This window comes from Paramisgurnus dabryanus, chromosome 22, assembly GCF_030506205.2.
Source record: "Paramisgurnus dabryanus chromosome 22, PD_genome_1.1, whole genome shotgun sequence".
NCBI lineage: Eukaryota > Metazoa > Chordata > Actinopteri > Cypriniformes > Cobitidae > Paramisgurnus > Paramisgurnus dabryanus.
The window spans coordinates 29,041,721-29,054,970 of NC_133358.1; the positions used below are offsets into that span (position 1 = coordinate 29,041,721).

At 36.9% G+C, this 13,250-nt stretch overlaps 1 protein-coding gene and 1 long non-coding RNA gene across 4 annotated transcripts; one reads left to right on the forward strand and one right to left on the reverse strand.

Annotated features, from left to right (window-relative positions):
* Nucleotides 1-217: 217 nt before the first annotated feature.
* LOC135740382 (uncharacterized) lies at nt 218-7,562 on the reverse strand. 3 transcript variants are annotated; one of them, XM_065258704.1, is made up of 6 exons: nt 7,173-7,562; nt 2,798-3,015; nt 2,532-2,613; nt 2,288-2,398; nt 992-1,225; nt 218-788 (listed from the first exon to the last, which is right to left on the reverse strand). In XM_065258704.1, the coding sequence occupies exons 1-6, from the start codon at nt 7,473-7,475 to the stop codon at nt 600-602; spliced, it is 1,137 nt and encodes a 378-aa protein (XP_065114776.1). In that variant the 5' UTR covers nt 7,476-7,562; the 3' UTR covers nt 218-599. The 3 variants fall into 3 exon arrangements, with proteins under 3 accessions (XP_065114776.1, XP_065114777.1, XP_065114778.1); XM_065258705.1 differs by lacking the exon at nt 7,173-7,562 and adding an exon at nt 4,808-5,155; XM_065258706.2 differs by lacking the exon at nt 7,173-7,562 and adding an exon at nt 4,095-4,441.
* A 2,909-nt stretch (nt 7,563-10,471) lies between these two features.
* Nucleotides 10,472-13,250, forward strand: LOC135740385 (uncharacterized). Its single transcript, XR_010529178.2, has 4 exons — nt 10,472-10,716; nt 11,035-11,526; nt 11,653-11,751; nt 13,173-13,250. It is a non-coding gene; the product is annotated as an uncharacterized lncRNA (long non-coding RNA).

Genomic DNA, 13,250 nt, shown 5'->3' on the forward strand with positions numbered 1-13,250 from the left:
TAGAAACATTTTGACACTCCCCCTACGATCTGCAGCTACCCATACCAGATTTTAATTACAAAATTAAATTTAATTTTTACTTCTGATGCTCACTGCACATCAAAGTATCAATAACTCCTCTTAAAAACAGCCATCCATCTCTGTACTTGGTTACTATTTTCATAATTTTAACAGGCTTTCACAATATTCTTACTAGTACCACCAGTGACAAGCAAAAACATGTTACATCAAAGTAAGCCTTTATTTTTCATCCCACTTTACAAAATCTAGACATACATGTCTATTATGTTTGCACATTTCAACTGATAAGTGTTATATCAAAGTAAACATTTATTTAAATTCGCCATGAAACAAAAGTAGCGATTCCCGTGGTGATGAACATCAAGTAAAAAGGCTTCTGAAATGAAAAAAGGTAGGCTGACTTTTTCATTGCGACTATAAAGGATACTCCACTTTATAAAAACTAGCTGTCTGTGCCGGGATGCTTTTGGGAAAAAGACACATCACATGCAGTGTCCCTTTGAACATTTCCACAGAAGTTGGTTGAGGTTCCCAGATTATACGGCTGTATATTCCTGCACTGGCTCGTCACATTAAATTCATGTCCTGAACAGTCCTGTTAAATGAGTTTTTTTAGACACCAGCGGCTCTTCTGTGTGTTCTTCTTTTACTGCCACTGGGTTTGCAGTCTGAACAAAACTGTGACAGATTTTGTCCGACGTAGCATCTGAATTCACGCCGACTTCAAGTCTGTTTTCCGGTGGTCCTTCAGTCTCTGCTGGTTCTTTCTATGAGGAAGAACAGAATCAGTGACATGATTCCCTACATTAATACACTTATAAAGTCCACTCGAAGAGAGTGAATTCATAGTAACATCTGAACCAAACATGTATTTATATCTTTCCAGTGGTGATGGTCATTTGGGTAGTTAGCTCCAGCTAACTTGAGTTTGAGACCACATAAAAGGCATAGAAGGAGAAACTGAACTTACTTTTATTTCTTTTTTAGTAGGTGAAGTTGAAATCTGTGGATCAATATCTTCACTGTCTAATGCTGAATCAATATCTTCACTGTCTAATGCTGGAGCAACAGAATCATTGGAGACATCTTCTTCCAGTTGGTCTTCCGACTTTATCTGGACTTCTGATATTATCTGGTCTTCAAATCCTAGCCCGTCCTCCAACATCTGGTCTTCTGACTCTAATTCAGTCTGTGCCGATTCATCCTACATGGCAAAAAACATTGACATGTTATGAATCATAAGAAGTTTCGATAAAGAGTGTAATTGTTGGGTGAGCAACGCTGCAACTTAGCATCACTATAGATCAAGTCATGTCAACTCATATCAAGGGTGTAGATTTGGTTTAAATGTTTTCATTTTGGACAGAGTGTTTCAACACTATGCAAACTCAATTTTATATAAAGGTGTAAACAATGTAAGATTTTAAATTTCAAAGTTTCTTTAGCTTTGATTGTGCAATAGTTTAAGTTCAGGTTTATACCTCGAATAGCGGGAGGTGTAATAACTGGACAACCAGTATAAGGTTGAGACTGTATGGGGCTGTTCACACTTGGTATTAAGATGTGTTTTCATCGATCGGATCACAAGTGGACGAGAGAGACACATTACGTTTACACCTGGTATTTAAATCCGTCTCTTTTGTCCACTTTCGACCGCATCTGTCCTGAATACTGTGAGGGGGTGGTCTGTGAGACGGTGGGCGAGTCTCTCTGCTGTCATTCAAACGCGAGCGGGAGTAATTATGAGTTTACATGGACGCAAACTATATTATGTCGGAGTCCACTGCTTGTTTAGCAAGTATACATGCTTCACAGTGTTTTGTACGTGTATATGTTGGAGCTTTCTCTGAATTTTCAGCGCAATTGATGAAATAGGATCGCGCAACTTTCACACGCTTTCAGAGTTTACACGCTTTTTTAGTTGTATCAATGAAAGGCTAAAAATAGCGCTGTTTACCGTATGTTCACACCAGAAGTCAAAAAAAGACGTAAAACTTGTGTTTAATACCTCAGATTAGATAAATGGGCGGAGAGAAGGCGGTCGCGTGTGGCTGTTCGAACGCATATGTGGTTCCGCAACTCCAAAGCGATCCGATCAAAAGTTGTTTCGACTACCTCTGGATGTGGTTGAAAGTGGTCGAAAGTGGACGAGCTCAAAACGTTCTGAACACCGTTTACACCTGGCATTAACGTCGTCCACTTGTGATCCGATCGACGAAAACGCATGTTAATGCCAAGTGTAAACAGCCTCTATGTGATGACTTACTGTCTGAGATGGAAAAGGAACTTCATAGCAGATCTCTGCCATCTCCGCGTCGTCATCTTTATCTGTGGACTGATGGTCCTGGCTGGACTGAGATGAATTTTTCTCACGTTCCTAAAATCCATATATTGAACATAAAGCTATGAGTATGTTGTATTGGAAAACTGCTGACAGTTTGATGAGAATGATAAATCTGCAGTAAAAACCATTTGAAAGTTAAACATGTAAAGGTTTCTTTCTCTCGTACCACTTTTTGTAGTGCAAGCACATCAGTTAACGTCTCCAATCTTCTTTTTTTACTCCGAGCTGAAAGTTCTTCACCACGCACCCTAAATGAATGAGAGATAGTTAATTGTAGACACACTGTATGTAATGAAGCAAAGATTTTTGAGTCCCATCAGAGTGCATTACTTTTGCAGAAATTCACATTCCCGTTTGCACATTGTCCCCATTGATTTTAATCTCTAATGTCAACTAATCTAACATTTATGTTAACCTGGCAACAATCCTCACCTCTTTAGTAAGTAAAAAGCCAGTTCTGTGTCAGTCCTAAATCCATTTTTTTCTCGGAATGCTTGCCACAGCGGAAAAGCTGCGCCGATGTCGATTGTTGTTTTTGCTTGCTGCCTGTCACTTTCGTTTTTCGCTTGGATCCCTTCTGGGGTTTGAAGTGTCATTGACTTGATACCAGATAACTGTCCAGAGATCACCAAAAACGAATTATCCTTGATCTATAACAGAGGACAAAAAAAAAATCACAAAACCATAATTTAGAAACAAAATCGTCATATATTTTTAAATAATGCTAAATCATATATTAAAGAAAAACAATAAAGTTCAGTCTGAGCACAAGTTTAGTATAGGGCTGTCAAACGATTAATCATGTACACAATAAAAGTTTTTGTGTGCATGTGTGTGTGTAATTATTATGTATATATTTAAGAAAAAAATTATATGTAAATATATATTTATTTATATATGTTATATTATATATCAATTTAAAAAAAATCTATATAAATAATTTTTTCTTAAATGTATACATTTATACATAATAATAATTACACACAGCCCATACACATATATTATGCAAATGAAAACTTTTATTTTGTATGCGATTTAATGCGTTTGACAGCTCTTGTTTAGTACAATAAATTATCTAATAAAAAAGTGCAAAAGAACTTACAAGCATTGCATTTTCACACTTTAACATCACTTTAAGCCAACTGTAGTAGTTAGTGTAACTTGCAACTAATCACAAAAGTTGTTTGCCCTAGTACGCGACAAAAAAAATCACGCCAAGTAAATGGCGCCCCCTCTTGGTTAGGCGTAGCAATATGGCCGCTCAATGGCGGGAGGCTTCACCTCCCGCTGTTACTTAACTTAGCGTATATAGGAGCAATCCAGCCATTAATTTAAATAAATCAAAGAGTCAGACCCAGATAAAAGAGAGACTCGAGTAGAAGAAACACATCTGAAAATGAACCAGGACATCTTAATGGTTATTTGTAACGTTAACTTACATGTCGAGTTTTCCCAGCCTATTTGCAACTGTGGGTGAGCAACACAGACATGTACATTAACGGTAAATATTGTGATAACGTTTGTGCAAAACAACACACGCGCACAAATGCGTTCAAAACGTTAGATAACCACTACAACGACATTGTATTAATGTGAGGGGTAACTACTGGTCTCTAGGACAATAGCTTTAGCACCGTTTTGTAACTGGCTAACAACAGGCACATCGACCGAGTGGCGATTTGCTAAAAAAATCATTAAATAATAATAATAATAATAACGTGATACTTACTCCTCCCGGAACTAAAGCTGGATCACGAATAGTTGGTACAGAGCCATCCCTGATTAGCAACTTTTTAGCAAAGCCCGCATTGTATTGCCCCTCGTTCACAAAGCAGTCTGATGTGAAATGATTGGCGCAGACAAAAACGAATCTGGGTATAATTTGAGGCACATTGCCTTTAAAAATAAAAGTAATCCACTGCGTCCTCAGTTCCTCGGATGTTGGGAGTAAATGAATACTCCTATGTTCATTTTTACATCCGATAACAAAACAACGAGAATGCTTAAGCCGAATGTTAGGAGGCATTGTTGTCGCTATCCGACTGTTACGTCTGACGTCACACGACACCGTTTCCGGATTCAAACGCTCATCGGGGGTTTGGCTAGATGTGATACAGCTACGGCCTAAATACGGTGAAACGTTGGGGTTAGGGTAGGATTGGGATAAAACAAGCGATTATCCGGCGATATTTTAGCAGTTGCTGTATTCCTACTAGCCCCAACCCTCTCAGACTGGAATAAAGAGAGGAAGCAATCTGCCGCGAATCCGCGAATTGAGGTTGCCTTCTCTCACAAATAGGTCTTCATACTACTTACTTAGTTATAGTTTGGTAGTACGCTAAGGTTAACAGGTAAAGGTAAATTATTGGTAATGTGTTTAGCTCACAAAGTAAACCGAAATGGCTTCAACTGTCAATAAAAGTGGATACAATCACTACTTACGGATTGCGGTAGGGGTTGTTGTGATGGCAATATAGTCGGTATTGCCCTCTTCTTCAGTATCAAACGCTGAGCGAAACCTGCTTGATATTGTCCCAGGTTCGAGAAGCTGTCAATAGTGAAATGGGCAGAGCAAACTAACAACTTATTGTTGAACTGTCGCGGTATCTTGTTATAGATGAACATCAACCATGCCTGTTGACACTGCCTTTCCATGGGAAGGGTATGAAAAGTGCACACATTCCCTGCACAGCCTGGAACATAACATCTATATCCGTGATCTGCCATTTTCGCTATTGTTATCGCTTGCTTATTTACAATACCTGCAGAACTTCCGATAATTCGGCCGTTCACGTCCGGCTGACATAGAAAGTGGGCGGGTAAATCACGACTGTAACGTCACAGTTGGTGTTATGTTGGGATTGGCCCCGGATCACAAAAACAGTCATAAGGGTCTTTTTTTAAAGATTTATACATTATCTGAAAGCTGGATGAATATGAATTTCATTGATGTATGGTTTGTTAGGATAGGACAATATTTGGCTGAGATAACTATTTGAAAATCTGGAATCTGAGAGTACAAAAAATCAGAATTTTTATTAAAAAAATTCGCCTTTAAACTAGTCATTAGCAGTAGCATCCACTCACAAAATAAAGTTTTGATATATTTATGGTGGGAAATGTACAAAATATCTTCATTGAACATGATCTTTACTTAAAGGAACACGCCAACTTTTTGGGACTTATTCAAAGTATAAGTCTCTGCGAAACAAAAAAGGGTCGTTTCTCTATTTTGCGGTGTTTTCAGATGGGGATTAGACATTTTTAACCATCCATTAAAAAAAATACGGAAGCCCTGAAAACGCCTCATTTTGTTCTGCAGAGACCTTCTCAAAAAAAATAAAAAAAATAAATGCATTTGGGAATCGCCTCCTCAATTTGAGCCAATCAGACAAAGAGGTGGAAAAACACCTATTTCAGGGGTGCGTTCCACTCCAGTTTTAGACACGCACTCGCAAACTTCCCTAAACACTTCCACTTGGGGGTCACCATTTTTAAGTGCGTTCCACTTTGTCAAGTGGACGAGGGAAGTTTGTATGGACAGACCCTCGCTCCCTCGATTTTGGCCGAGGGAGCAAGTCTACTTTATATGTACACTTAAGGCAGCTCCATATCCCACAATGCATCACGATTGTGACGTCACATCAGCAACTCGCGCTTTGCACATGGAGGGGGCGGTCGCCACTTTCCATGTGATCAAGGGCTTAGGGCGATACATTTGAACCTACACCAAGTGTTTCAGCAGTAGTGGGCACTCGTACAACATTAGCAATGACGTACATCCGAGTGAACGAGACTGAGGGAAGTTAGCGAGGGAAGGTTATAAAAAAACGAACTGGAACGCAGGGCAGTTTGATGATGCCACAAAATTGGGAAACGCCTCATTTTGTTCTGCAGAGACCTCCTTCTCCACTTACTCACCGTATCCTAGTGATGGGCATGTTCGAAGCACGCTTCATGAGGCTTCGAAACATTTACGAATCTTTTGTTTCGGATCATTGGTTTCGGAGCTTGTTTCAAAATGACCAAAGTCACGTGATTTTAGCAAACGTGGCTTCATTACGTCATAACCGTTTCGAAAATCCGATGATTCACCACTAGGGGGAGTTGATCACAAATGACCAGTGAGTGTATGTAAACTCGGGTCAGTTTTATTATAAAAGTTCATAAAACATTCATCCTTCTAATAACACAACCATTTAATCAACTTTTTGTTTATAGACAGATTTAATGACAAAATTAGCATAATTAAAAAGAGAGTTTGTTTTAATAATTCGTTTGCCATAAAACTAAAAACACAGAATACACTTTTAATTATGTCTTAATTAAATTAAATAATTTATTTTTCTTAAAAACAGATTTGAAAACAATCTTGCTATTATTTTGTAAAAGTGTCAAATGTTTTGGATAGATCTTGCTGCTTTTACACTATTTTGATCTCCGTGCTTACTCAGTAGCACCCACAGCTAGCCTAGCTTAGCAGACAGACTGGAAGTAAATGGCTCCAGCTAGCATACTGCTGCCAATAAGTGACAAAATAACGCCAACATTTTCCTATGTATATGTTGTGGTTTGTTTATTAACAGTGTGTACAAATAACAAGGTCATATAGAGACACTTTTTAACCGTATTGGGAACTATAATCTCAGAAAGCGAAGCAACTTTGTTGTTACAAAACCAACGTGACTAGGTAGTAGATCCCAGGAACAACTGCAATAGTAATGGCCATCCTATTTATGTAATAGTGTCATTATCTAGCTTATGGCACTGTTAGGCTAGTTATCTTAAAACATAACGGAACACTTACCGCAAGTGATCGACTTTGTCCTGTCTGTACTATTAATGATGGGATGGCCGTATCCTTCAGCACATGTTTCATTGTCCGTGTGGCAAATTGCATTTTTAGAAAATAGTCGTCCTCCGTGAAATGTTCGGAGCAAACACGATGTCCCTTGATAGTGGCTACGGGTGTGTTTAGATCTATATCCAGAGCAAGTAGCCACTGATTCATCAGGTCAACGTTTTTGGTCGGAATTCTATGAAACATCATAGTATTACCTGGTCTCCCTTGTTTATTGTTGCAGCTCTTTACGATACAGTAAACACCCATTGTAATGCATTTATTATCTAGCAATTGCTGACTGTATTACTACAACTCCGAGCGAACTCTCGTCACTGCTCCTCCTCACCACGGCGCTACTCAGGTGCTGCGAGCAAATCACTCCGCCCAAGTAGCAGTGCTTACCCTTATGAGAATATAGTTCCCAGTATGTGGTTCACTGTGTCTCATATGACCTTGTTATTTGTACACGCTGTGACTATATAAATCACAACATGTATGCTAAATACTAAAATGCTGGCGTTATTTTGTCACTTATTGGGAGCAGTATGCTAGCTGGAGCCATATACTTTCTGTCTCTGTGCTAAGCTAGGCTAGCTAACTGTGGGTACGTCAGACAGAGTTACAGGACGCACAGAGATGTACAGGGTATGGACTTATCTAACTGTGAGAGATATGGTAAATAAGTCCAAAAAGTCGATGTGTTGCTGTGTTAAAGATCATGTTCCATGAAGATATTTTGTACATTTCCCACCATAAACATAACAAAACTTTATTTTGTGAGTAGACGCAGCTGCTAATGACGTCATTTAGACAACTTTAAAGGCGATTTGATCAAAATTCAGATATTTTTCTTGTACTCACAGATTCCAGATTTTCAAATAGTTATGGTGAATAAGCCCATACAGCAAAAAAAAAAAAAGAAAAAATTTATCCTGCCAAAAATTTATTTTAAATATATGCTATACTTAAATATTATGCTCAATTAAATATATTTTTAAATGTGGAAATATATTTAGTTTTTAACCTTCATATATCAATATATATTTAAAAATGTATTTCAAGGGCAAACAAATAGATTTCAAATTTTACATCCCATAAATATTTTTTACATATATGCTAAATACAAGTTAATTTTAGAAAATATATTTTTGAAGTTGAAAATATATTTAATTTTAACATTTTTAAAACTGTAGGTTTACAAGTTCGTAACAAAGTTTTTCTTCCAATGTGACGTGAATATATTTTCTTGGATTGAAATATATGGGGGGATAAATATATTTTTTAAGGCTTTAAAATCATATACTGTAAAGTTTAAAATATATTTTAAAATATAAAAAAATTAGCCAAAAAATATATCAGTGAAATATTTTTTTTGAAAACATATTCAAAGTATATTTCAGCAAATATATTTTTTGGCCATTTTTGTATATTTTGAAATATATTTAAAAATAAAACAATTTGCCGTATGGAGCTAAAATCCCAAAAATCGGCATATTCCTTTAATATCCCAGTGATTTGTGGCATAAAAATATCTATTATTTTGACCTATATAGGGGCGGTTTCCCGGACAGGGATTAGACTAGTCCTAGACTAAAATAAATGTAAGAGCTGTCCAAACAGAAAAAAACTTGCACCGACATATCTTAAAATACATCAGTGCCCTTTTGTTATGCCTCAAAATGCACACAAGTAATGTTTTTAGTAAGGCATGTTTGTTAAAACTAGTTATATTTCCTAATTCAACAAAGACCTAGTCCTGGTTTAAGATAATCCCTGTCCGCGAAACCACCCCATAATGTATTTTTGGCTTTTGCTACATATGTACCCATGCTATTTTGGTTTGTGTGCCATATTACTGTTCCAACACATTATAAAAAGTGAATTTGGACAATCGGACCCATTTAAAACATGTTTACCATACTGTACAGTCACCTTCATTCTGCTTAAAGTTCCCATGAAACTGAAGTATAAATTGTCTTATCTTCCACATGGTGACATATCCAAGTGAAACGACTTCTGAAATAAATAAAGGTAGAGTTGGACATAAATTCATCCTCTGAAAACGTACTGTTTGAAGTTGGGTCACATTGCCATTTGCTAATCACTCACAGATAAGTCATTTGTAAAAAAAAATATATATCACAATATTCCAAAACGGTTTTCCATTTCATTTCATTACTTAAAAAAAGACATATCTGTAGGCTATAGTTAATAGGTAATTGAGCAACGCGCAGTACAAAGCATTTTACGAATGAGAAACATTTCAACACACCCCCTACGACCTGCACTTACCAAAACTAGACTTGTAAACTACCCAGCAAGCAATAGCCGTCATTTCAACGTCTCGTTTCAGTATAGACCCGATATAGCCGGGCTGTGCCTAGCCCACTTCTAGCCCAATTAAACTTTAATTTGGTTACATGTGGTTTGGAATAAAAAAAATAATTTGTGAGATGGATGCTATTTTATCATGTAAGCAAAGTTAACAGCGATTACAAGGTATTTCTTTTCATTTATTTAAAGTGTTTCATGCATCGTCTGTACGTAGTCACAATTTAGCTCATAAATAGACCGACTACGAATAAACCACGTTTAGCCCAGAAATAACCATGAATTTAATTACATGTTGTTTTGCCAAAATGATTTGTGAGATGTATGATATTTAATAATGTAAACAAAGTTCAAAGCAATTAAGGTATTTTGTTTCATTTCTTTAAAGTGTTTTATGCACCATCTGTACTTAGCCACTATTTAGCTTACAAATAGACCGACTACGAATAACCCACGTTTAGCCCAGAAATAACCATTAATTTAATTACATGTTGTTTTGCCAAAATGATTTGTGAGATGTATGATATTTAATCATGTAAACAAAGTTCAAAGCGATTAAGGTATTTTGTTTCATTTCTTTAAAGTGTTTTATACACCGTCTGTACTAGCCACTATTTAGCTTACAAATAGACCGACTACGAATAACCCACGTTTAGCTCAGAAATAACCATTAATTTAATTACATGTGGTTTTGCCAAAATAACTTGTGAGATGTATGGTATTTCATTGTAAGCAAAAGTTAACAGCGATTACAAGGTTTGTTCCATTTCTTTAAAGTGTTTTATGCACCATCGTACATAGCCACTATTTAGCTCATAAATAGACCAACTACGAACAAACCATGTTTAGCCCAAAATAACCTTGAATTTAATAAAATTTAGTTTTTGCCAAAATAACTTGCAAGATTTATGATATTTCATCAGGCATGCAAAGACACCAGTGAAATTAAGATGTTTGGTTTTATTTATCTTATCTGAATATCTGCTGTCACGCATAACATTCATTATTTGACCGTATTTCAAAGATAAACAAAATCCAGTTACAACTCCGAACCGCTAGATGGCAGCAGTACACAAACACGGGGCCAAATCTCACGAGAAAGATTTCCGCTGTTTGAAAAGCAACAACATCAGCGAGCAGCCACGAGGAAAGCAATCTACCACACTCGTTTGGTCTTGTAAGTGTTTTTATTATTTTATTTTACATGTGTTTAAAATTGATTTACTTTATTTGTTGTTGGAATCGCGACATTCTTGCGGGTAACTTAACAGTATAACGTAGTAAGTAACCCATGTTTTATAAAACCTAAACAGTACAACCTGCAATGTAATAAAATAGTGGAGGTAAATGAGTCTATGTAACGTTACACTGAAGATCAACATGAGTGATTTGTAGGCTGCTTTTTAGTAACAGCAGTAACTTAGCTAAGTTATTACTGTGTTGCTTACAAGCATACAATACTGTACAATTACTGACATAGGCATGTGCTATTCAGGTGTCAAAGCTGTGCGAAACTGGAGGGAGAAACTTGAGAGACCCCAGATAGCCACTGGACACTGTAACGGAACAGGACCGCAACCGCAAAACGATACAGCCGGACTCGTTCCTGGGTCCAAACGCACAACGGGCCGAAGCCGTTTCTGGTCTGTTATTAGGGGTTGTTGCGGATATGTACCAGCGCCGATCCAGCGCTGATTCAGCACCGCCTGATCATCAGTATCGGCTCAGATTCGAATTGCAGATCTGGACCAAATCAGTGTCAGACACAGCTAATGTCTTTCGGTTATCTTTGGGAAAAGTGATCTGGGCCAGATCTGTAAAATGATATAAATACTGAACTGATGTTTAAGCTGAAACCTCTATCTGGCACGGATCTGGTTCACAATCAGAAAACGTCTCTGAGATAGAAACGGAGGCAAGGGGCTTAAAACGGATCCGGGCCAAATGTAATTGCTATCTGGGACCGTGCCGGAAGAATGCTGGACAGGTAAATTCTCTAAACATGCAATATTAATCAGACATTGTGGTGTCAACACAGTCTTTCACGTGGTCACAAAAAATCAGAAAATATTTCAGTCTGCAACTGTTAACGACATTGTCTTTTCTATTTTAGAGTTCACTAAAATTCATTAATTTCAAAGTTCAACATGAATGGTGGTGGTCCACTGCAGAAGCAAGCATTTGAAAAAACATCACTTCTCAGTTATTAAAGGTAAGTGTGTTTGTATGTAGTTTTAGGCTGAATGGTGTTTCACATTTTTAGACATTTGACAGGTTTTATGTCAATAAGATTGTATTGTGAATATTTTATGCTTGGCATCTTAAAGGGCAGGGTATTTGATTTTGAAAAATACTAACTTTAGCCTACACGCACCAACCAGAAGCACACTCCTATCTCATTAACCAGTAAGACTGACAAAGTGAATAACATAACCAAAATAACCAACATAAACAACTGTTTTAATCCAAAATACATACAGCACGTTTAGAAATTTGAAAAGATAAATATCATTACACTAATTCGTAAAGGAACACAAACTACATAAGCAACACGTTTCATTAAAATACAATCTGAATCCATCAAAATAGAATCACACTGTATACCTACCTTTCCAAAAGAAACACTGCAACGACCCTTTCAGACCTGTAGCTGTTTCCATCTTGCAGAAAAGCAGTGAAGTTACCAATGTTAATTTGGGTTTTTGCTCTTTGCTCATCCAGATGTTTTTTGTTGTTTCAAAATGTATTTCGTTTTTGTAGCTCCTGTGTCAATTCAGCAGGAAGGTTTATTTGATTCTCCCTATTTTTATAGAGCGTGAACAGGTTGTGAAGTGGCATGCAAAACACGTTCACAGAAGAGGGGCAAAAATTTAATGCGTACAATTATGGGCCGGAATGAGATTCTGGCAGTATGATAACCGTAAGCAAAAATACCACGGTGTTGCGGTATTGCCATTGTGACACTAAAATGTGTTATTTTCAAATGTCTGCGTATTAAAATATCAACTTTTCAACTGGACACAATACATTTTATTTTTAAGCAACAAACAATGTTTATGCCAGGTAAAAATAAAGCCTTTAAATGATAATATTCTTTCAATTGTAAATGTAAACATGAATTCAATTACATGATTTAATTCACTTTGTGTAAACACAGTTCATACATTGAAAACCGTATCACAGAAAACCTTTTAAAACCTTGACTCTGAAAATCTCGGTATACCTTGAAACCGGTAACTGGCCCATACCCATGTCCAAATATTGCATTTGGTCTGGGTTCAATGATATGTTGAACGTTTTTTTTTACGCCTTTTACAGATGACACAAATATATAAAAATACACATTTAGACCACTTAACATAGTGATTGCTATCAAGACTTGAGGAGACTTTCAACCAACTAAAATGTTTCTCTGGATCAAAATCAGATACCCTGCCTTTAAACCTCTTTTGCTAGTTCCAAAATGTCATTAAACACACGCAGAGAAACATGCACTTCTGTTTGTAGTAATGAGAACGGTATGATTACTGTTGCCTGTCAATATTTATATATAACTTTTTCAAAAGAGAATGACTATCACATTTAACATAAAGCAAAAATACTTGTCTCATGCATTCTTTTCATATTTGGCAGATGATGTGTTGAACAACTTCCCAGAAGCAACAGAACTGGACGTGAAGGATGCAATGGGGGCATTTCAAACAGTCACCA

What these genes read in the sequence shown, in the direction of transcription:
- LOC135740382 (XM_065258704.1), bottom strand. Translation starts at nt 7,475, where the DNA reads ATGGGTGTTTACTGTATCGTAAAGAGCTGCAACAATAAACAAGGGAGA. An exon ending in TTCCTTTTCCATCTCAGACA is followed by an intron (nt 1,226 to 2,287) that starts GTAAGTCATCAC and finishes TTTGCCATGTAG; the next exon opens with GATGAATCGGCACAGACTGA. An exon ending in CTACTAAAAAAGAAATAAAA is followed by an intron (nt 789 to 991) that starts GTAAGTTCAGTT and finishes TCTTCCTCATAG; the next exon opens with AAAGAACCAGCAGAGACTGA.